This window comes from Heterodontus francisci, chromosome 6 (genome assembly GCF_036365525.1).
Source record: "Heterodontus francisci isolate sHetFra1 chromosome 6, sHetFra1.hap1, whole genome shotgun sequence".
NCBI classification, from domain to species: Eukaryota; Metazoa; Chordata; class Chondrichthyes; order Heterodontiformes; family Heterodontidae; genus Heterodontus; species Heterodontus francisci.
In genome coordinates, this window is record NC_090376.1 from 6,905,157 (window position 1) to 6,929,206 (window position 24,050).

At 47.0% G+C, this 24,050-nt stretch overlaps 2 protein-coding genes across 2 annotated transcripts in view; one reads left to right on the plus strand and one right to left on the minus strand.

The window, feature by feature from the left end:
- Positions 1 to 7,296, minus strand: part of clpb (ClpB family mitochondrial disaggregase) — a 145,243-nt gene extending 137,947 nt beyond the window's left edge. Inside the window, exons 1-2 of the mRNA XM_068033039.1 lie at positions 6,726 to 7,296; positions 5,108 to 5,159 (exon numbers count right to left, since the gene is read on the minus strand). Of these exons, the coding sequence (XP_067889140.1) occupies positions 5,108 to 5,159; positions 6,726 to 7,224 (551 nt within the window). The 5' untranslated portion in view covers positions 7,225 to 7,296. The remainder of the gene's footprint in view (positions 1 to 5,107; positions 5,160 to 6,725) is intronic.
- LOC137371103 (START domain-containing protein 10-like) overlaps positions 7,029 to 24,050 on the plus strand; it is a 104,319-nt gene continuing 87,297 nt past the window's right edge. The window contains exon 1 of the mRNA XM_068033043.1: positions 7,029 to 10,462. The gene's annotated coding sequence lies outside the window, so the exon portion shown is untranslated. The remainder of the gene's footprint in view (positions 10,463 to 24,050) is intronic.

Below are 24,050 nucleotides of genomic sequence, written 5' to 3' on the forward strand. Positions count from 1 at the left end.
GTACCTCAACCATGCCCTCTGCCTCAATGAGCAAATCCCCTTTTTCATCCCTTATCAGCCCTCATCCTTTTACTAAGACTTTTGTTTATCTTCTATTTTAGCTGCCAGTCTCTACTCATACTCTCTCGGCTTCTTTTTTTTCACTTCCCCTCTGAACCTTCTATATTCAGCCTGGTGTGCATTTGTATTATCAACCTAACATCTACCATACGCACCCTTTCTCTGCTTCATCTTACTCCCTATCTCTTTTGTCAACCTGTGAGCTCTGGCTTTGTTTGTCCTACCTTTCCTGACTGTGCCTGAACCATCTCCTCTTTAAGGGCAGCTCGTTGTCCATTACAGTTTTCCCTGCTAACCTTTGATTCCCATTTACCTGTGACAGATCCGTTCTCACCCCACGAAAATTGGCCCTCTTCCAATTAATTATTTTTACTCTGGATTGCTCCTTGTCCCTTTCCATGGCTAACCTAAACCTTATGAGACTAGGATCACTGTCCCCTAAATGTTCCCCTACTGACACTTGATCCACCTCATTCCCCAGACCAGATCCAGCAATGGCTCTTTCCTTGTTGATTTCGGAAACATACTGATGTAGAAAATTCTCCTAAACACACTCCAGAAACTCTTGTCCTTCTCTGCCCTTTACACTATTACTATCCCAGACTACATTAGGATATTTAAAGGCCCCAACAATAATTACTCTATAGTTTTGGCACTTCTTTGTAACAACCAGAGTTGTTATCTCTGGGTTGTTGCCCGTGCCACGTGCTAGCGAAGAGAGGAATAGGGAGAGAGAGGAGTTGAACACGTGGCTGCAGGGATGGTGTAGGAGGGAGGGTTTTGGTTTCCTGGATAATTGGGGCTCCTTCTGGGGTAGGTGGGACCTCTACAAACAGGATGGTCTTCACCTGAACCAGAGGGGTACCAATATCCTGGGGGGGGGAGATTTGTTAGTGCTCTTCGGGGGGGTTTAAACTAAATCAGCAGGGGAATGGGAACCTAAATTGTAGTTCCAGTGTACAGGCTGTTGAGAGTAGTGAGGTAGGGGATAAGGTTACAGGGACGCAAGAGGGCACTGGCAAGCAAGAACTTGGTTTAAAGTGTGTCTACTTCAATGCCAGGAGCATCCGGAATAAGGTGGGTGAGCTTGCAGCATGGGTTGGTACCTGGGATCCTGATGTTGTGGCCATTTCAGAGACATGGGTAGAGCAGGGGCAGGAATGGATGTTGCAGGTTCCGGGATTTAGATGTTTCAGTAAGAACAGAGAAGAGGGTAAAAGAGGGGGGGGTGTGGCATTGTTAATCAAGGAGAGTATTACAGCGGCAGAAAGGACGTTTGAGGACTCGTCTACTGAGGTAGTATGGGCCGAGGTTAGAAACAGGAGAGGAGAGGTCACCCTGTTGGGAGTTTTCTATAGACCTCCGAATAGTTCCAGAGATGTAGAGGAAAGGATAGCGAAGATGATTCTCGACAGGGGCGAGAGTAACAGGGTAGTTGTTATGGGGGACTTTAACTTTCCAAATATTGACTGGAAATACTATAGTTCGAGTACTTTAGATGGGTCTGTTTTTGTCCAGTGTGTGCAGGAGGGTTTTCTGACACAGTATGTAGACAGGCCAACCAGGGGCGATGCCACATTGGATTTGGCACTGGGTAATGAACCCGGCCAGGTGTTCGATTTAGATGTAGGTGAGCACTTTGGCGATAGTGATCACAATTCGGTTAGGTTTACCTTAGCGATGGGCAGGGACAGGTATATACCGCAGGGCAAGAATTATAGCTGGGGGAAAGGAAATTATGACGCGATTAGGCAAGATTTAGGATGTGTAGGATGGGGAAGGAAACTGCAGGGGATGGGCACAAACGAAATGTGGAGCTTATTCAAGGAGCAGCTAATGCGTGTCCTTGATAAGTATGTACCTGTCAGGCAGGGAGGAAGTTGTCGAGCGAGGGAGCCGTGGTTTACTCAAGAAGTTGAAAAGCTTGTCAAGAGGAAGAAGAAGGCTTATGTTAGGATGAGACGTGAAGGCTCAGTTAGGGCGCTTGAGAGTTACAAGCTAGCCAGGAAGGATCTAAAGGGAGGGCTAAGAAGAGCAAGGAGAGGACACGAGAAGTCATTGGTGGATAGGATCAAAGAAAACCCTAAGGCTTTCTATAGGTATATCAGGAATAAAAGAATGATAAGAGTTAGAACAGGGCCAATCAAGGATAGTAGTGGGAAGTTGTGTGCGGAATCAGAGGAGATAGGGGAAGCGTTAAATGAATATTTTTCGTCAGTATTTACAGTAGAGAAAGAAAATGTTGCCGAGGAGATTACTGAGATACAGCCTACTAGGCTAGATGGGATTGAGATTCACAAGGAGGAGGTGTTAGCAATTTTGGAAAGAGTGAAAATAGATAAGTCCCCTGGGCCAGATGGGATTTATCCTAGGATTCTCTGGGAAGCCAGGGAGGAGATTGCAGAGCCGTTGTTGTTGATCTTTATGTCGTCATTGTCGACAGGAGTAGTGCCGGAAGACTGGAGGATAGCAAATGTTGTCCCCTTGTTCAAGAAGGGGAGTAGAGACAGCCCTGGTAATTATAGACCTGTGAGCCTTACTTCGGTTGTGGGTAAAATGTTGGAAAAGGTTATAAGAGATAGGATTTATAATCATCTTGAAAAGAATAAGTTCATTTGCGATAGTCAGCACGGTTTTGTGAAAGGTAGGTCGTGCCTCACAAACCTTATTGAGTTTTTCGAGAAGGTGATCAAACAGGTGGATGAGGGTAAAGCCGTGGATGTGGTGTATATGGATTTCAGTAAGGCGTTTGATAAGGTTCCCCACGGTAGGCTATTGCAGAAAATACGGAAGTATGGGGTTGAAGGTGATTTCGAGCTTTGGATCAGAAATTGGCTAGCTGAAAGAAGACAGAGGGTGGTGGTTGATGGCAAATGTTCATCCTGGAGTTTAGTTACTAGTGGTGTACCGCAAGGTTCTGTTTTGGGGCCACTGCTGTTTGTCATTTTTATAAATGACCTGGATGAGGGTGTAGAAGGGTGGGTTAGTAAATTTGCGGATGACACGAAGGTCGGTGGAGTTGTGGATAGTGTCGAAGGGTGTTGTAGGGTACAGAGGGACATAGATAGGCTGCAGAGCTGGGCTGAGAGATGGCAAATGGAGTTTAATGCGGAGAAGTGTGAGGTGATTCACTTTGGAAGGAGTAACAGCAATGCAGAGTACTGGGCTAATGGGAAGATTCTTGGTAGTGTAGATGAGCAGAGAGATCTTGGTGTCCAGGTACATAAATCCCTGAAAGTTGCTACCCAGGTTAATAGGGCTGTTAAGAAGGCATATGGTGTGTTAGCTTTTATTAGTAGGGGGATCGAGTTTCGGAGCCACGAGGTCATGATGCAGCTGTACAAAACTCTGGTGAGGCCGCACCTTGAGTATTGCGTGCAGTTCTGGTCACCGCATTATAGGAAGGATGTGGAAGCTTTGGAAAGGGTGCAGAGGAGATTTACTAGGATGTTGCCTGGTATGGAGGGAAGGTCTTACGAGGAAAGGCTGAGGGACTTGGGGTTGTTTTCGTTAGAGAGAAGGAGGAGGAGAGGTGACTTAATAGAGACATACAAGATAATCAGAGGGCTAGATAGGGTGGATAGTGAGAGTCTTTTTCCTCGGACGGTGATGGCAAACACGAGGGGACATAGCTTTAAGTTGAGGGGTGAAAGATATAGGACAGATGTCAGAGGTAGTTTCTTTACGCAGAGAGTAGTAGGGGCGTGGAACGCCCTGCCTGCAACAGTAGTAGACTCGCCAACTTTAAGGGCATTTAAGTGGTCATTGGATAGACATATGGATGAAAATGGAATAGTGTAGGTCAGATGGTTTCACAGGTCGGCGCAACATCGAGGGCCGAAGGGCCTGTACTGCGCTGTAATGTTCTAATTCTAATTGTAAAAAAAAAAGTCCTTGCAAATTTGTTCCTCTATATTTTTCCATAGTGCGTGTGTGCACGTGTGCAGGTGGGGCTGCAGATTCCCCCGCGGATGACGCTTTGATCCCATGCTGCAGTAGCACACAGACGCACAGGTGGATCAGTGCAGGAGGTGAATCTCAGACAGGTCTGGAGTTTCGAGGCTGGTCTGGAGGGTACTGCCTGCACGGGCAAAGCAGCAGAAGGAAACACTGTACAGGTCTGGGCAAGGGAGCAGCCGCCTCTGGTTTCCAAACACCTGGTGACCGTCGGGATAAAGAGGGAAACAAACAGAAAATGAAGCAACACTCCCCCCCAATGGTTTGGTTGGTAATTGCAGCTCCCAGTATGAAACTTAAACAAACCAGATTGTCCCAAATTCCATCACTTCCCTGCCCACATTATCACGGCTGAACTACAATACTCCGAGATTTTTACACTCCACCAATTCTGACCTCTTGAACATCCCCAATTTTAATCACTCCACCATTGGTGGCTGTGCCTTCAGCTGCCTGGACCCTAAGCTCTGGAATTCCCTCCCTAAACTTCTCCATCTCATTACCTCTCAGTCCTCTTTTAAGAGGCTTATTAAATCCTACCTCTTTGACCAAGCTTTTAAGCAACTGTCCTAATAACTCCCTCTGTGGCTCGGTATCAAATTCTGTTTTATAGTTGCTCCTGTGAAACACCTTGGGATGTTTTAAAGGCACTATATAAATGCAAGTTTTTTTGGGGGAGTAAGGACTTTGATTGGCAGAAGTGTCTGGGGCAGAAGCATGGGGCAGGGCGAGGCCAGTGATCCGTTGATGGACTGCTGGGTGGCTCAGAGTTTCCAACTGTGGGTGTGTAGTGGACCTCTTGCTGTCAGCTGACCGCATCCTCTGTGGCCAGCAGGGGTACAGTCCCCTGGTGTCCACAGCAAGGACAAAACAGCACTTCAGGTTTCGAAATTGTGCAGAAGTGCCGGAATTTGTACACGAGGACAAGAATTTTAAAAGCGCACCATTGTCGGGCTGGGAGCCTGTGCAGGTCAGCGAACACTCGTTGATCGGGACTTGGTTGAGTCAAGAGAGAGTTGGTCTTTGAGAGTACAGGACACGTGTGTTTGTAAGCATTACAGAAACAGCACCCCACGCGCATTCTGCCTACCTGCTAACCTCGGACACATGGTTCAATCGGGCGGCTTCCAGAAGCGAGTGACCTGGAAAAAAAAAAGCAACTGGCAGTCCGTCACACGGAACTTTCAATATAACAGGATCCCACCCAGCCGTAATTATCGGGATTGCTGAAGATTGAGATCCATCCAGTTTGCTTTCCACCTACCCCAGTAGTCACTTGATAAGATGATAATGGAGTTGTTGATTAATCACAGCAATGAATCTCTATCAATTAACCCACAACAGACCCAGACAGGAGGGGAGGAAACCACCCCCCCCACAAGTGGTGGGCAGATTTAGGAACCATCGGTCCAAAGTCACCTGTTACTCCCGAGCACACTACACCCCCATATGTCAAGTCTCAGATTACTCAGATACCGCATCCCAAAATATTATTTCTTGAAAGAAACCTACCGAATTTGTATTTGAATGAACTAACACTATCTGCTTGCCATCTCCCTCAGGAGTCTGTCCCAGAGACTGACCAGTCACTCAAAAGGAGGCCATTCGGCCTATTATCCCTGTGCTAGCTTTCTGTAAGAGCTATCGCCCTTAGTCCCAATTCCCTGCTCATTCCCCAAACCCTTTTTCTTGTTTAAATGTTTGGCCAATTCTTTAAGAGCTGCGATGTAATCTGTTTCCGCCACTGTTTCTGGTCAGACTTTCAAACTCCTAATAGCTTTCCAGATAAAACAATTCTCCTGCCTCTCCTTTTGGAAACGATGTTAAATCATTGCCTCAAGTTACTCGCCAGCCACTGGAACTAATTTTCCCTATTTATACGAAAATCTACCTCGCATCACCTTTGAATGCCTCACCCAGACATCTCCTTAACCTTTGAATCAAGGAGTCCAGGTGTAGAAACAGGAGGAGGCCATTTAGGCCATTTACATTTGGCTGATCTACACCTCAACTTCATTTACCCACGTTCTCACCTTGGTCCCCTAACCAACAAAAATCTTTTGATTTCAGTCTTAAAAGTTCCAGTTGACCCTCCCTCCCAGCTTTTTTGGGGGATAGAGTTCCAGGTTTCCATCACCCTTTTAGTGAAGACGTGCTTTCTGGCATCAATCATGGATGTCCGAGCTCTGATTTTAAGGTTCTGGCCCCTTGTTCTTGACTCTTCCTCCCACCAGAGGAAATAGTTTCTTTCTATCTACCCTATCAAATCCTTTAATCATCTGCAAACTGCAATCAGATCACCCCTTAATCTTCTATATCCCAGGGAATACAAGCCTAGTTCATATTCGCTCTTCATATTCTATCTAACACTTGGTATGTCAGGTGAATCTACACTGCAGTCGATCCAAAGCCGATACATCATTTCTAAGGTGCAGTGCCCAGAACTGTGCACGGTACTCCAGGTATGCTCTAACCAGAGCTTTGCAAAGCTGAAGCATGACTTCCTCCCCTTTATATTCTAGCCCTCTAGTTGTAAATGCTGATAATCTATTTTCAGCGATGGCAGGGTCGGAAACCTGATGGGAATGATTCAAACATGGAGTTGTGGGAAATGTGGGCAAGGATTTAGGTGTCGACAACATCCTCCCAATCCAGAAAGCATCACTTGCCACGATTACCTTCCTGCGTTTACAGGTGTGGCTACTCACCATCTGACCCTGATGTTCTGCTGTAGCAATAAACAAGGGCAGCTGCCAAGGTGCAGAGACTGGCAGAGGTGCCCAGTGCCCATTCTCCCTCATCCTGCCCCCACTGTGATCGCCTCCCCATGGTCACAGCCCTCAACTGCAACTCGGAGGCCGGCACACAGCGGCCCCCACTGCCGGGAGGCTGGGACTGCAGCTCGGAGGCCGGCACACGCCACCACCCAGCGGCGGGAGGCTGGAACTGCAGATCGGAAGCCGGCCAGCAGCGGCTCCCAGCGGCGGGAGGCTGGAACTGCTGCACCCGACAGGCTCCGTCCGAGGCCGGGTGCGCTCTCCGCAGCCGCTGCCCAGTCACCGCGGATCCGTTTGACGCAGCATTGCGAGCCGGCTCACAAAGCAGCAGAGGCGCAGGTGTCGGCCGCCACCCGACTCCGCTCAAAGTCCAGCGGGCCCGGAGGAAGCGCGTTACCAGGGACCGGGCCGTTTCCCTGGAGACCGCCATCGTGCCGTAAAATAGCAAAAGATAATTTCCCACAGCCCGGTTCACTCTCACTTTACGACCGACGCCGAGAGCGGAAAGAACGTCACAGTCGCTACTGCGCAGTCACAGCCTGCTCGGTGCACCCTGGGAGCTGCAGTCCTCACCTTGTGCACAATATGATTGTTACTTCCGGTCGCGTTGTAGGAACTACAGATCCCATGAGGTAGCGCGGTGCACTTCCGGAGGATTGGAGGACTGCTAATGTTGCACCAATCACTGTAAATCTATGCCCCATTGTCACTGAACTCTCTGCTAAGGTGAATCCTTCACCTCCACTCTATCCAGGCCCCTCAAAATTTTGTACATTTCAATCAGATCTCCCCTCAGCCTTCTCTGTTCCAAGGTGAACAACCCCAGCCTATCCAATCTTTCCTCATAGCTGCATTTTTCCAGTCTTGGCAACATCCTGATAAATCTCCTCTGTACCCTCTCTAGTGCAATTCCATCCTTTCTGTAATGAATGACCAGAACTGCACACAGTACTCAAGTTGTGGCTTAACCAATGAGTTATACAGTTTCAGCATAACCTCCCTGCTCTTATATTCTATGCCTCGGCTAATAAAGGAAAGGGATTCCATATGCCTTCTTAACCACCTTATCAACCTATCCTGCTACCTTCAGGGATCTGTGGACATTCACTCCAAGGTCCCTCACTTCCTCTACACTTCTCAGTATTTTCCCATTTAGGGGTGGCGCAGTGGTTAGCACCACAGCCTCACAGCTCCAGCGACCTGGGTTCAATTCTGGGTACTGCCTGTGTGGAGTTTGCAAGTTCTCCCTGTGTCTGCGTGGGTTTCCTCCGGGTGCTCCGGTTTCCTCCCACATGCCAAAAGACTTGCAGATTGATAGGTTAGTTGGCCATTATAAATTGTCACTAGTATAGGTAGGTGGTAGGGAAATATAGGGACAGGCGGGGATGTTTGGTAGGAATATGGAATTAGTGTAGGATTAGTATAAATGGGTGGTTGATGGTCGGCACAGACTCGGTGGGCCGAAGGGCCTGTTTCAGTGCAGTATCTCTAAACTAAACTAAACTAAAATTGTGTATTCCTTGGCCCCAAATGCATCACCACACACCTATCCAGGTCGAATTCCATTTGCCACTTTTCTGCCCATCTGACCAGACCATCAATATCTTCCTGCAGCCTACAGCTATCCTCCTCACAATCTACCACACGGCCAATCTTTGTGCCGTTTGCAAACATCTTGATCATGCCCCCTACATTTACGTCCAAATCGTTAATATATACCACAAAAAGCTGGGGACCCAGTACTGAGCCCTGCAGAACACCACTGGAAACAGCCCTCCAGTCGCTAAAACACCCGTCAACAATTACCCTTTGTTTCCTACCACTGAACCAATTTTATATCCACCTTGCTGCATTTCCCTGGATCCCATGGGATTTTTTTTAACCAGTCTGCCATGTGGGACCTTGTCAAATGCCTTGCTAAAATCCATGTAGACCACATCAACTCATTATAGCAAGCCTGCTATACTCTCAGCACTCTACGAACTGCTTTGCCTGTGCTGGGTGAGGGGGCAGGACATGCGCGATGTCAATATCATCACCCTCTATAAGAACAAGGGTGACCGCGGTGACTGCAACAACTACCGTGGAATCTCCCTGCTCAGCATAGTGGGGAAAGTCTTCGCTCGAGTTGCTTTAAACAGGCTCCAGAAGCTGGCTGAGTGTGTCTACCCTGAGGCACAGTGTGGCTTTCGAGCAGAGAGATCCACCGTTGACATGCTGTTCTCCCATTGCCAGCTACAGGAGAAATGCCGCTAACAACAGATGCCCCTCTACGTTGCTTTCATTGATCTCACCAAAGCCTTTGACCTTGTCAGCAGACGTGGTCTCTTCAGACTACTAGCAAAGATCAGATGTCCACCAAAGCTACTAAGTATCATCACCTCATTCCATGACAATATGAAAGGCACAATTCAGCAGCGGTGCCTCATCAGACCCCTTTCCTATCCTGAGTGGCGTGAAACAGGGCTGTGTTCTCGCACCTTCACTGTTTGGGATCTTCTTCTCCCTGCTGCTCTCACATGCGTTCAAGTCTTCAGAAGAAGGAATTTTCCTCCACACAAGATCAGATGGCAGGTTGTTCAACCTTGCCTGTCTAAGAGCAAAGACCAAAGTACGGAAAGTCCTCATCAGGGAACTCCTCTTTGCTGACGATGCTGCATTAACATCTCACACTGAAGAGTGTCTGCAGAGACTCATCGACAGGTTTGCAGCTGCCTGCAATGAATTTGGCCTCACCATCAGCCTCAAGAAAACGAACATCATGGGACAGGACGTCAGAAATGCCCCATCTATCAATATCGGCGACCACGCTCTGGAAGTGGTTCAAAAGTTCACCTACCCAGGCTCAACTCTCACCAGTAACCTGTCTCTCGATGCAGAAATCAACAAGCGCATGGGAAAGGCTTCCACTGCTATGTCCAGACTGGCCAAGAGAGTGTGGGAAAATGGCACACTGACATGGAACACAAAAGTCCGAGTGTATCAAGCCTGTGTCCTCAGTACCTTGCTCTACGGCAGCGAGGCCTGGACAACGTATGTCAGCCAAGAGCGACGTCTCAACTCATTCCATCTTCGCTGCCTCTGAAGAATCCTTGGCATCAGGTGGCAGGACCGTATCTCCAACACAGAAGTCCTCAAGGCGGCCAACATCCCCAGCATATACACCCTACTGAGCCAGCTGCACTTGAGATGGCTTGGCCATGTGAACCGCATGGAAGATGACAGGATCCCCAAAGACACATTGTACAGCGAGCTCACCACTGGTATCAGACCCACCGGCCGTCCATGTCTCCGCTTTAAAGACGTCTGCAAACGTGACATGAAGTCCTGTAACATTGATCACAAGTCGTGGGAGTCAGTTGCCAGTGATCGCCAGAGCTGGCAGGCAGCCATAAAGGCAGGGCTAAGGTATGGCGAGTTGACGAGACTTAGCAGTTGGCAGGAAAAAAGACAGAAGCGCAAGGGGAGAGCCAACTGTGTAACAGCCCCGACAACCAATTTTATCTGCAGCGCCTGTGAAAGAGTCTGTCACTCTAGAATTGGCCTTTATAGCCACTCCAGGCACTGCTCAACAAACCATTGACCACCTCCGGTGCTTACCCATTGTCTCTCGAGGTAAGGAGGACAAAGAAGAAGAAGATGTAAACGCACAAAGTGTGATGAATAAGGTTGGTGTGATACAGCACAAACAGCCCTGTGGGAATCTGATCTAGTGGCCATAGTGGAAAAATGGCTTAAAAATGTTGAGGACTGTGCGCTTAATATCCAAGGATATCAAAGTATTCAGAAAAGATAGGGGAGTGAAAAGGGAGGTGGGGTGGTAGTACCGATTAGGGAAGACATTGTAGTGATGGAAAGAGAGAATGCTCTTGAGGGGGCAAAGACAGAATCCATTTGTTTAGAGTTGAGAAGCAAAAAGGGAATGATCACACTACTGGGCATATTTTATAGACCTCCAAATAGTGAGAGAGAGATGGAGGAGCAGATCTACAGGGAAATCACAGAGATGTACCAGAATTATAGAGTGGTGATATTGGGGAACATCAATTACCCAAATATCAATTAGGATAATGCTAGAGTAAAGGGTAAGGAGAGGGAGAAATTTCTGTAATAAATACAAAAAGTGCTGGAAATACTCAGCAGGTCTGGCAGCATCTGTGGAGAGAGAAGCAGAGTTAACGTTTCAGGTCAGTGACCCTTCTTCAGAACTGGCAAAGGTTAGAAAAGTAATAGGTTTTAAGCAAATAAAGCAGAGGTGGTGGAGAGAAGAAGAGAACAAAAGGGAACGTGTTGATAGGACAGAGGGTCACAGAGAATAACCGACAAGGAGGTCATGGGGCAAAGGCAAAGAGTGTGCTAATGGTGTGATGAAAGACACAGCATTAGTGCAGAAAGGGTGTTAAATGACAGAATGGAAGAGGGTTAACTTCAATGGGATGAGAGGGGATCTAGCCAGGGTAAAATGGAACCAAAGATTGACAGGAATAAACTGTAATGGAACAATGGGTGATCTTTAAGGAGGAGATGTTTCAGGTACAGTCTAGGTACATTTCAAAAAGGGCAAAAGGTAGGGGAACCAAAAACAGGGCTCCTTGGATGATGAGGGAGATAGAGAATATGATGAAACAAAACAAGATACACGTCAGGTGAATTCTTCAAGTGAGAACCAGGCCATATACAATAAGTTGAGAGGGGAAATGAAGAGGAAAATAAGACTGGCAAAGAGAGAATATGAGAATAGAATGGCAGTCAACATAAAAGGGAACCCAAAAATCTTCTACTGGCATGTAAATAGTAAGTGGGTAGTAAGAAGCAGGGTAGGTCCTATTAGGGATAAAGAGGGTGCTTAGAGGCGCAGGGCAAGGCTAGAATACTTAATGAGTACTTTGTATCGGTGTTTACAAAGGAAGAGAATGCTGACAAAATATCGGTAGAAGCAGAGATGGTCGAGTTAATAGATGGGGTGAAAATTGATAGGCAGGATGTACTGGAAAGACTGGCTATGCTGAAAGTGGATATGTCGCCTGGTCCGGATGGTTTGCATCCCAGGGTGCTAAAGGAACTGGGAATGGTGATCGCAGAGGGCATGCGATAATCTTCCAATCTTCCTGGATACGGGAGAGGTGCCAGAGGATTGGGAAGTGGAAAATGTGACACCTTTATTCAAGAAAGGGGTAAGGACATTCCTAGTAACTACAGGCTGGTCAGTTTAACGTTAGTGATGGGTGAGGTTTTAGAAACAATAATCAGAGAAAAAAACAACAAACACTTGGAGAGGTTTGAGTTAATTAGGGAAAACCAGCACAGATTTGTAAAAGGCAGATCATGCTTGACTAAACTAATTGAGTTTTTTGATGAACTAACAGAGCAGGTTGATGAAGGGAATGCAGCGGATGTTGTTTATATGGGTTTTAAGAAAGTTTTTGACAATGTATTGGAATACAGAGTAAAATTTCAAAATTTGCCAATGTTACCAAACTTGGAGGTGTGGCAAACGGTGAGGATGAGACCAATCGACTGCAACAGGATATAGATAGACTAGCAGAATGGGCAGAGAAGTGGCAGATGGAATTCAATACAGAGTAGTGTGAGGTGATGCATTTTGGCAGAAGGAATAGGGAGATGCAATCTAGACTAAATGTCACAGTTTTAAAGAGTGTGCATGGACAGAAGGACCTGGGGATTCATGTGCATTAATCTTTGAAGGAAGCAGGACATAGTCAGAGAGTAATTAGCAATATGGAATTTTGAGCTTCATAAATAGAGGTATTGGGTATAAAAGCAGGAACCTTTAGGCCCCAACTAGAGTATTGCATCCAGTTCTGGTCACCACACTTTAGGAAGGATGTGAGGGTCCTTGAGAGGGTGCAGAGGAGGCTTACCAGAATTGTTTCAGGGATGAGGGATTTTAGCGACAAGGTTAGATTGGAGAAGCTGGGATTGTTCTCAAACTCCACGCCAGGACTTCAGCACAAAAATCTAGGCTGACACTGGTGCTGCCTTTTAGATGAGAGGTGAAACCAATGTCCCATCTTCTTGCTTGGGTGGATGTAAAACCCCATTGCATTATTTCAAAGAAGAGCAGGGGAGTTCTCCCCGGTGTCCTGGTCAATATTTATCCCTCAATCAACATCACTAAAACAGTTTATTTGGTCATTATCAATTTGTGGGAGCTTGCTCTGTGCAAATTGGCTGCTGTGTTTCCTACATTACAACAGTGACCACCCTTCAAAAAGTACTTCATTGGCTGTAAAGCGCTTTGAGACGTCCAGTGGTCGTGAAAGGCACTATATAAATGAAAGATTTTTTTCTTGGAGTAAAGGAGATTGAGGGGAGATTTGAAAGAGATGTACAAGATTATGACAGGTTTAGATTAGGTTGACAAAGAAAAAGCTGCTCCCATAATTTGATGGTACAAGGACTAGGAGACACAGATTTAAGGATTTGGGCAAGAGATACAGTGGGGATGTGAGGAAGAACTCTTTTATGCAGCAGAAATGACCTGGAACTCGGTGCCTATGAGGCTGGTGGAAGTGGAGACAATTAATAATTTCAAAAGGAAATTGGATGGGCACTTGAGGGAAATAAACTTGCAGGACAATGGGGATAGAGCAGTAGAAAGGGACTGACTGGACTGCTCTACAGAGAGCTGGCATGGACTCGATGGGCAGAATGGCCTCCTTCTGTGCTGTTATGACTCTGTGACTTGGTCTTCTAAATTCCAGTTAAAATACACCTAGTCTATTCGATCTCTCCTCATATAAACCATCTCCTCGTCCAAAAACCAGAGTAGTGAATATTCATTGCACTCCCTCTAGTGCAAGTATATCCTTCCTTAGGTAAGGAGACCAAAACTGCACACAATACACCAGGTATGGCCTCAACAATGCCCTGTGTAATTGTAGTGAGACTTTACTCTTAGACTCCAATCCCTTTGTAACAAAAGCTAATAAAGCATTTGCCTTCCTAATTGCTTGCTGTACCTGAATGTTAACTTTCTGTGATTAGGGTGCATGTCAAGGTCTTGGAGAAGGTGCAGAGGAGATTTACTAGAATGGTGTGAGATGTGGGACTTCAGTTATATGGAGAGACTGATGAGCATCTATCACCAGTTTGAACTGGCCTCGGGAGCCAAAGTGAATCACGGCAAGAGCGAGGCCATGTTCTTCGGGAGAAGGGCTGACCGATCCTTTGTCCCCTTTACCGTCAGGTCAGACGACCTGAAGGTGCTGGAGATATGGTTCGGAGGGGCCGGGGTGTGCTCCAAAAACTGGAAGGAACGAGTAGCCATGGTGAAACAGAAACTGGTCATGTGGGAGCGACGCTCCCTCTCCATTGCAGGTAAGAACCTGGTCATCAGGTGTGAGGCGCTGTTGGTATTGCTGCATATGGTGCAGGTCTCGCCCATACCCCACTCCTGCGCTGTGGTGCCATTTTCTGCTTTATCTGGAGATTGAAAATGGACCGTGTCTGCAGGAACACGATGTTCAAACCTCTGGATGAAGGGAAAAAAAACGTACCCAACGTCGCCCTCATTGCTGACGCCCACCTTTGTCTGCGGCTACATCAGGCTGTGCGCAGACCCCTGGTACACAAACATCTGTGTGCTGAGGTTTCATCTGTCCCGATGTTGTGAAGGATGGGTCTGGCCACGTTGCCGTGGAACGCTCCATTCAGTTGGACTGTGCTGTACCACCTGTCACTAGTGGAAAGGTTTGTGCAGAACAACACCTTCCACCACAAGTGCATCAGGTAGTGGTCCACACGTGATGTCCTCGAGGCCCTGCGGGAAAAGTAGATGGTGGATCCTGTCGAATGGTTCCCGAGCAGACTGTCAAACTCATTTGGCCTCATCGCCAGGACTTTCAAACAAGCACCAAGACGTAGCTCGGTTGGTGGTGAGAAGGGCCCTCCCCGTCAGATCCTTCCTGCCCGCCTCCGCACGCTGCCCTCGAGGTGGCTGTGGTGGGCAAGAGACCATTGTCCACCTCCTTCTGGAATGTGCCTTTGCAAAGCAGGTGTGGAAAGAGATGCAGTGGTTTTTGTCGAGGTTCATCCCGAGCAGCTCTGATACACAGGACTCAGTGCTGTACGGGCTGTTCCCAGGGACGCACACCGAGACAAACATCAACTGCTGCTGGAGGACCATCAATTCGGTGAAAGACGCTCTTTGGTCTGCCCGAAACATGCTGGTCTTCCAGCGCAAAGAGTTGTCCATGACCGAGTGTTGCAGACTGGCACATTCCAAGGACAAGGACTACGTGCTGAGGGACGCACTAAAGCTTGGGGCAGCCGCTGGAAAGGCTCAATGAGGAAAGACCACAGTGTAAGGTCCTCCCGCCGTAGTGAACCGAGGGGCTGGAACTTGTGTAAAACCCCTCGAGCTGTACGCATCACAGAATGTTTCTGGTATGTCATGCAAATGTACAATGTAAGTACAACCTGTAAAGGCAAGTGTAGTGAGGCACCTCGTGTTCTGTACTGAAAGAAACTGATCTCTATTGCACTTTATGAAATTTCCAATTTGTGATGTATTTTTACAAATTTTATGCACAAAGTATATTTTTGGAAAAAAAACCACATGGAGAGACTGGAGAAGCTGGGATTGTTCTCCTTAGAACAAAGAAGGTTAAGGGGAGATTTAATAGAGGTGTTCAAAATCATTGTGGGTAAAATGTTGGAAAAGGTTATAAGAGACAGGATTTATAATCATCTTGAAAAGAATAAGTTCATTAGAGATAGTCAGCACGGTTTTGTGAAGGGTAGGTCGTGCCTCACAAACCTTATTGAGTTTTTTTCGAAGGTGACCAAACGGGTGGATGAGGGTAAAGCCGTGGATGTGGTCTACATGGATTTCAGTAAGGCGTTTGATAAAGTTCCCCAGGGTAGGCTATTGCAGAAAATACGGAAGTATGGGATTGAAGGTGAATTAGTGCTTTGGATCAGAAATTGGCTAGCTGAAAGAAGACAGAGGGTGGTGGTTGATGGCAAATGTTCATCCTGGAGTATAGTTTCTAGTGGTGTACCGCAAGGATCTGTTTTGGGGCCACTGCTGTTTGTCATTTTTATAAATGACCTGGATGAGGGTGTAGAAGGGTGGGTTAGTAAATTTGCGGATGACACGAAGGTCGGTGGAGTTGTGGATAGTGCCGAAGGATGTTGTAGGTTACAGAGGGACATAGATAGGCTGCAGAACTGGACTGAGAGATGGCAAATGGAGTTTAATGCGGAAAAGTGTGAGGTGATTCACTTCGGAAGGAGTAACAGGATTGCAGAATACTGGGCTAATGGGAAGATTCTTGGTAGTGTAGATGAGCAGAGAGATCTTGGTGTCCAGGTACATAAATCCCTGAAAGTTGCCACCCAGGTTAATAGAGCTGTTAAGAAGGCATATGGTGTGTTAGCTTTTATTAGTAGGGGGATCGAGTTTCGGAGCCACGAGGTCATGCTGCAGCTGTACAGAACTCTGGTGCGGCCGCACCTTGAGTATTGCGTGCAGTTCTGGTCACTGCATTATAGGAAGGATGTGGAAGCTTTGGAAAAGGTGCAGAGGAGATTTACTAGGATGTTGCCTGGTATGGAGGGAAGGTCTTACGAGGAAAGGCTGAGGGACTTGAGGTTGTTTTCGTTGGAGAGAAGGAGGAGAAGAGGTGACTTAATAGAGACATATAAGATAATCAGAGGGTTGGACAGGGTGGATAGTGAGAGCCTTTTTCCTCGGATGGTGATGGCAAACACGAGGGGACATAGCTTTAAGTTGAGGGGTGATAGATATAGGACAGATGTCAGAGGTAGTTTCTTTACACAGAGAGTAGTAGGGGCATGGAACGCCCTGCCTGCAACAGTAGTAGACTCGCCAACTTTAAGGGCATTTAAGTGGTCATTGGATAGACATATGGATGAAAATGGAATAGTGTAGGTCAGATGGTTTCACAGGTCGGTGCAACATCGAGGGCTGAAGGGCCTGTACTGCGCTGTAATGTTCTATGTTCTATGAGAGATTTTGATAGAGTAAGTAGGGAGAAACTGTTTCCTCTGGCAAGTGGGTCAGTAACAAGAGGTCAAAGATTTAAAATAATTGGCCAAAGAATTAGAGGGAAATGAGGAGAAATGTCTTCACACTGAGGGTTGTTGTGATTTGGCACCTGTGACCCAAAAGTGAGGTGGAATCAGATTCCACAGGAACTTTCAAAAGGCAATTAGACATGGACTTGAAGAGGATGAACTTTCAGGGTCCTGGGGGAAAAATGGTTGTGAATTCAAGTCCCACTCCAGAGACTTGAGGCACATAATCCGGGTTGACACTCCCAGTGCAGCACTGAGGGAATGCTGCACTGTCACAGCTGCTGGCTTTTAGATGAGATATTATACCAAGATCCAGTCCGCCCTCTCAGGTGGATGTGAAAGATCCCATGGCCACTATTTCAAAGAAGAGCAGGGGGGAGTTCTCCCTGGTGTCCTGACCAATAGTTATTCCCCCAATCAACTTTGCAAAAAAATATATTATCTGGTCATTGTCACATCGCCGGTCGTGGGATCTTGCTGTGCACAAATTGGCTGCTGCGTTTCCTACATTACAACAATGACTACACTTCAGACGTACTTCATTGGGTGTAAAGCACTTTGGGGTGTCCTGAGGATGTGAAAGGTGCTATAGAAATGCAAGTTCTTTCTTTTTTGCTGAAAAAGGTTTTATCGAACGTTTTAGAGATGCAGAGAGGTATGGGGCTAGGGGAGAGAATTTCAGAGAATGGGACTGAGAGATACTTCGAAGTTACAACATAGGGACAGCCTCTCAGCCTAACCAGTGTGTATCAGAGTTTACACAAGCAAATAGTTCCAATTGTATTTACCCAGCCCGTTCCTTTGTCTCTTTATCACCTTTTCCTTCATCCAATCTAATATTGAATATTGACATAGCTTCTGACTCCATCACTGACCGTGGAGGTGAACTGCAAAGCCATAGCTGTCTGTGTGAAATAGTTCCTCCTGACCTCAGTTCCAAATTTCCAACATTTAATCTTGTATCTACGGCCCCTTGTTCTAGACTTCTCAACCACTGAGACAATTGCATGGGGCAATGGTAGACTAGATGGAGCCAGAATGCAGTGTATGAGAGGGCACCGGAAGGTTGCAGAGGCATGGTGGAACGAGGCAGTGGAGGAGTTTGTAGGGCAGGATGAGGCGTTGGGGGACAGGATGGGCAGTGGGGACAGCAGGTAAGAGGTTGATGTGTGAGCAGGACGAAGTTACTGAGTTCTCTGCAAGATGGACTTTGGAGGGGCAGAGCTCACTGTCCAAGCACACATGTCGAATGGCCACATGGGTGTGGCACCACAGCGTCGCTGACCCATGTGAAGCTATATCCCACCGAGAGTCAAGCTCTTCAGCAGAGAAAAGGGTTGCATTGGCAAGGAGTGAGAAAGGCTCTGTACACAGCATCAGCCAATCTCCCACAAACAGCAATCTGATAATGGTCAGATCATCTGTTTTAGTGATGTATCAAAACTTGGTTAGACCACACTTGGAGTGCTGCGAATGGTTCTGGTCTCCCTCGTATAAAAAAGATATCAAGACACTGGAGAAGATGTGAAATAAAATTAACAAGGAAGACGTGAGAGTGAGAGGTTATAAACCAGGGGCGTCCATATGAGGGACCACATTATAATTTTTGTCCTACATAGGGAGCCGGTGAGCAACTTTAGAAAGATAAAGGCATTCGAAATTTATCAATCGGCCGACAGATGGCACTATTAAAAGAAAGGAGAGCTCCACTCCACACCACCCTTGTGTCCGAGCCAATATCTATTCCTCAACTAACATCACTGAAACAGATTCTCTTGTCATCAATCTCAATAATTTTTGAGTGTCTTTGCTGTTTGCAAGTTGCTGCTGTGTTTTCCTACATTACAACAGTCATTGACTGGCAAGCACTTTGAGATGCCATGAAAGGCACTAATATAAATCCGGGTTATGTTTTAATAGGTAGGCTGCGTTTCCCTTTTTATGATTTTCCTAAAAGCAAACAGCTGGAAAGTCTCATAGCTTTAAAAGTGCTGGGTAAGCTTTCCAGCAAAGTCTTTTTGAGGATTTTTCTACGCGTTTGGCAATTTGGAGTTAGTAATATTGAAAGTGTAGTGTTGTAATGTTAGCATGCTCAATCCAAGTCACTGATTTTCAGTTTTATGTCCTTGGCTATACTCTGCCTCATCGATATGATTAAATTAATATAATATTCATTGGTTTGAAGTGGGTTGGAGCATGACAGCTTGACTGGAACATCACCTGGTGAGCTTAATTTTTACGTTTACTCTAAATTCTGAAACCTTAGATGTGTACACAATGGCAAGATCTCATTTAAGTACTTCGGTGCAATTTCCAACTTTGAAAGCCTGCAAATGGGATATAAAATACGAACTATTGAAAACTGTTCTAAAGTTCCATCCTTGCACTTGGGGATTTTATTTGGGTGGACTCTTTCTATTTCAGAATTGATGTTTCATGTTGAAGGGGTTCAGACTATGCTGAAGCTCCAACCTATAATATAAATCCCACCAATGGAGCTTCTGGTATGGAGAAATGTTTTTCTAAAAGTATACCATGCTTAACCCAAGGACACTAAAACCAATTGTAACATGCTTAGTTATTGACTTTGCCAAAATCTCAGTGCATAAATCTGAGACTGCATTTAGTTCCTGTGCCACATGGTGCATTTTTCCACAGAGACGCTGGCAAACTGGTGCATTTAGCAGCTTCTAAGTGATTTGAATTTGAATAGCTGTGATAGTGGACATATACTGTCGGGTTTGGAATTGTTTACAGAGGTCACAGAACCTGGCAATACAGTAGCATATCAGAGAGAGGCTCAAAGTTCTTGGAATGTAAGTACAGCATATAGCTTTGAAGACTGAATGGACGAGAGCTGTTATTGGTCAGGCTTTTTGATTCCATACCTGTAAATTCTTTTTGCTAAAGCAAATGATAGCACGAGTCAAAATTATGTACCGAGGCGCAGGGTTTGAGCACCTCACACTTCATCTAGATTTGGAACGCTTTTGAGTGAAATCTTTACAACTTATATATAATAGGGACAACGTCAGGCTGCCCTGGTGTACAGCAGTACGACAAGCTTCTCATAGTTGCTCGCAGGCAGCAAGTTTGTGTGGCACAGTGTGGGAAAAATGCTTACTTGTTGACATTGTTGCTCCAAATAAATTACTTTCATCATTAAAAGGTAAAAGAAATCTACAAATGCGAGAAATTTTGGGGAAAATACCTTTGCAGTTGTCAGTGTAATCTATAAATTCTTCAAAAGAAGTAAAAAGTTTCGAAGAAGGGTCACTGACCCGAAACGTTGACTCTGCTTCTCTTTCCACAGATGCTGCCAGACCTGCTGAGTGAATCCAGCATTTCTTGTTTTTGTGTAAAAAGTTTACTCTGTGCTTGTGTGTGTCGTTTGTTTGGCAAAGTATATTGTGAATTGGTAACTGCATGTAAATGATTTGGTTTCATTTCAGTTGCTTGTCGGTAGAAGAGCAAATGACGCTGTAGTAAAGTGGCCGCTCTTGTCCGGCTGGGGTGTACTTGGCATTGACGGTGTCTTTACCCGCAACTACCACAGGCCTCCCTCTCCTGGTGCCCTCTCAGCAGCTCGGCCTCTTTGATGACAGATGTGATGTAGGGGCTGAAGACAGAGTCACGTGATGGCCTGGGCAGCGCTGTCCCCTTGGGAACCAACAAACACTACCCTGTCTGCCTGCCGCCGGGGTGACTGCTGAGCTGTCGCCTGGCACTGTGCTCCCCTCCTCTCCCCGGCGCTCCGCAAACTTTATCATCTCCTACAAGACTTTGCCTGTCTGCCGTTATTAGCCCATCAGCCACTACTTGCGCACTGCCACTCCAATATTAGTCACACAGGATTCTGGATCGCAGGCTGTATATTGGACCACCTGTTATAAACTATCAGGATTGATTCTTTTAGAAAAGGGAAGACTGAACAATGGCCTGATAGAGATCTTGAAGATTATGAAAACGTTTGATCGGGTAGACACAGAAATGTTTCACTTACAGGCGAGACCAGAACTAGGGACCATCAATATAAGACAGTCGCTAATAAATCCAATAGGGAATTTGGGAGAAACTTCTTCACCCAGAGAGCGGTGAGAATGTGGAACTCGCTAACTGTGCTGCACCTGCCCTGAGAGTGTTTTGTATGTTCGTATCAAGTGTTATTGCGGGCAGACAGGAAAGTAGAGTTGAGGCCATATTCAGACCAGCCATGACCTTATCAAATGGCAGAGCATGCTCGAGGAGCTGAACGGCCTACTCCTGCTCCTTATTGGTATGTTTGTTTGATGGGACAGTGCAGAGGGAGCTTTATTCTGTACCTAATCGTTCAGTTTTGACGACTGGGCAATTCTCAACCTCCATAAATTTGCCCAGGCATGCGCCATGGAGAGGTCACTCCATAGTTGCCTCACAGCGACTAAAACAACACGGAAGGCAGCAGTTACGGGTTATAAGTCCAGATAAATTGGCGTAGAAACTGGGCGCCACGGGTTGCCTTTGTCGGTGGGAGAGGTCATTGCACCTCACTGGACAGCTACCGCCCGCCTCAAACCGGGCAGCCCCCGGTCAATAAGGTTCTGTCCCGCCACAGTCTGCCTGCTTCAATGGGTGCTTGGAGCTCAGGGTCATTGCCCGAAAGGTGGACTGATACACCGCACCAAACAACATGAAAAAAGGAAAGAAGGTACCAGCCCTTCGCTTTGCAAGCTGGAACGTCCGAACTATGTGTCCTGGCCTGTCGGAAGACCTTACACAAATCAACGATTCTCGGAAGACCGCCATCATTAACAACGAGCTCAGTAGACTCAGTGTGGACATTGCAGCACTTCAGGAGACTCGTCTCCCCGCGAGTGGCTCTCTAGCAGAGCAAGACTACACCTTCTTCTGGCAGGGCAGGGATCCTGAAGAACCAAGACAGCATGGAGTGGGCTTCGCCATCAGAAACTCCTTGCTCAGCATGATAGAGCCTCCCTCAAATGGCTCGGAACGCATACTGTCCATCCGACTGCTCACCACCTCTGGTCCAGTACACCTACTCAGCATCTATGCTCCAACACTCTGCTCCGCACCTGAAGCTAAAGACCAGTTCTATGAACAACTCCATAACATCATTAGCAGCATCCCCAACACCGAACACCTATTCCTGCTGGGGGACTTTAATGCCAGGGTTGGGGCCGACCATGACTCATGGCCCTCCTGCCTTGGGCGCTATGGCGTTGGAAGGATGAATGAGAACGGGCAGAGACTGCTTGAGTTGTGTACCTATCATAACCTCTGCATCACCAACTCGTTCTTTCACACTAAACCCTGTCACCAGGTTTCATGGAGGCACCCAAGATCACGTCGTTGGCACCAGCTAGACCTCATTGTCACAAGGCGAGCCGCCTTAAACAGTGTTCAAATCACACGCAGCTTCCACAGTGCGGACTGCGACACCGACCACTCCCTGGTGTGCAGCAAGGTTAGACTCAGACCAAAGAAGTTGCATCATTCCAAGCAGAAGGGCCATCCGCGCATCAACACGAGCAGAATTTCTCACCCACAGCTGTTACAGAAATTTCTAAATTCACTTGTAACAGCCCTTCAAAACACTCCCACAGGGGATGCTGAGACCAAGTGGGCCCACATCAGAGACGCCATCTATGAGTCAGCTTTGACCACCTACGGCAAAAGTGCGAAGAGAAATGCAGACTGGTTTCAATCTCATAATGAAGAGCTGGAACCTGTCATAGCCGCTAAGCGCATTGCACTTTTGAACTACAAGAAAGCCCCCAGCGATTTAACATCCGCAGCACTTAAAGCAGCCAGAAGTACTGCACAAAGAACAGCTAGGCGTTGCGCAAACGACTACTGGCAACACCTATGCAGTCATATTCAGCTGGCCTCAGACACCGGAAACATCAGAGGAATGTATGATGGCATGAAGAGAGCTCTTGGGCCAACCATCAAGAAGATCACCCCCCTCAAATCTAAATCGGGGGACATAATCACTGACCAACGCAAACAGATGGACCGCTGGGTTGAGCACTACCTAGAACTGTACTCCAGGGAGAATGCTGTCACTGAGACTGCCCTCAATGCAGCCCAGCCTCTACCAGTCATGGATGAGCTGGACATACAGCCAACCAAATCGGAACTCAGTGATGCCATTGATTCCCTAGCCAGCGGAAAAGCCCCTGGGAAGGACAGCATTACCCCTGAAATAATCAAGAGTGCCAAGCCTGCTATACTCTCAGCACTACATGAACTGCTATGCCTGTGCTGGGACGAGGGAGCAGTACCCCAGGACATGCGCGATGCCAACATCATCACCCTCTATAAAAACAAAGGTGACCGCGGTGACTGCAACAACTACCGTGGAATCTCCCTGCTCAGCATAGTGGGGAAAGTCTTTGCTCGAGTCGCTCTGAACAGGCTCCAGAAGCTGGCCGAGCGCGTCTACCCTGAGGCACAGTGTGGCTTTCGTGCAGAGAGATCGACTATTGACATGCTGTTCTCCCTTCGTCAGATACAGGAGAAATGCCGTGAACAACAGATGCCCCTCTACATTGCTTTCATTGATCTCACCAAAGCCTTTGACCTCGTCAGCAGACGTGGTCTCTTCAGACTACTAGAAAAGATCGGATGTCCACCAAAGCTACTAAGTATCATCACCTCATTCCATGACAATATGAAAGGCACAATTCAACATGGTGGCTCCTCATCAGAGCCCTTTCCTATCCTGAGTGGTGTGAAACAGGGCTGTGTTCTCGCACCCACACTTTTTGGGATTTTCTTCTCCCTGCTGCTTTCACATGCGTTCAAATCCTCTGAAGAAGGAATTTTCCTCCACACAAGATCAGGGGGCAGGTTGTTCAACCTTGCCCGTCTAAGAGCGAAGTCCAAAGTACGGAAAGTCCTCATCAGAGAACTCCTCTTTGCTGACGATGCTGCTTTAACATCTCACACTGAAGAATGCCTGCAGAGTCTCATCGACAGGTTTGCGTCTGCCTGCAATGAATTTGGCCTAACCATCAGCCTCAAGAAAACGAACATCATGGGGCAGGATGTCAGAAATGCTCCATCCATCAATATTGGCGACCACGCTCTGGAAGTGGTTCAAGAGTTCACCTACCTAGGCTCAACTATCACCAGTAACCTGTCTCTAGATGCAGAAATCAACAAGCGCATGGGTAAGGCTTCCACTGC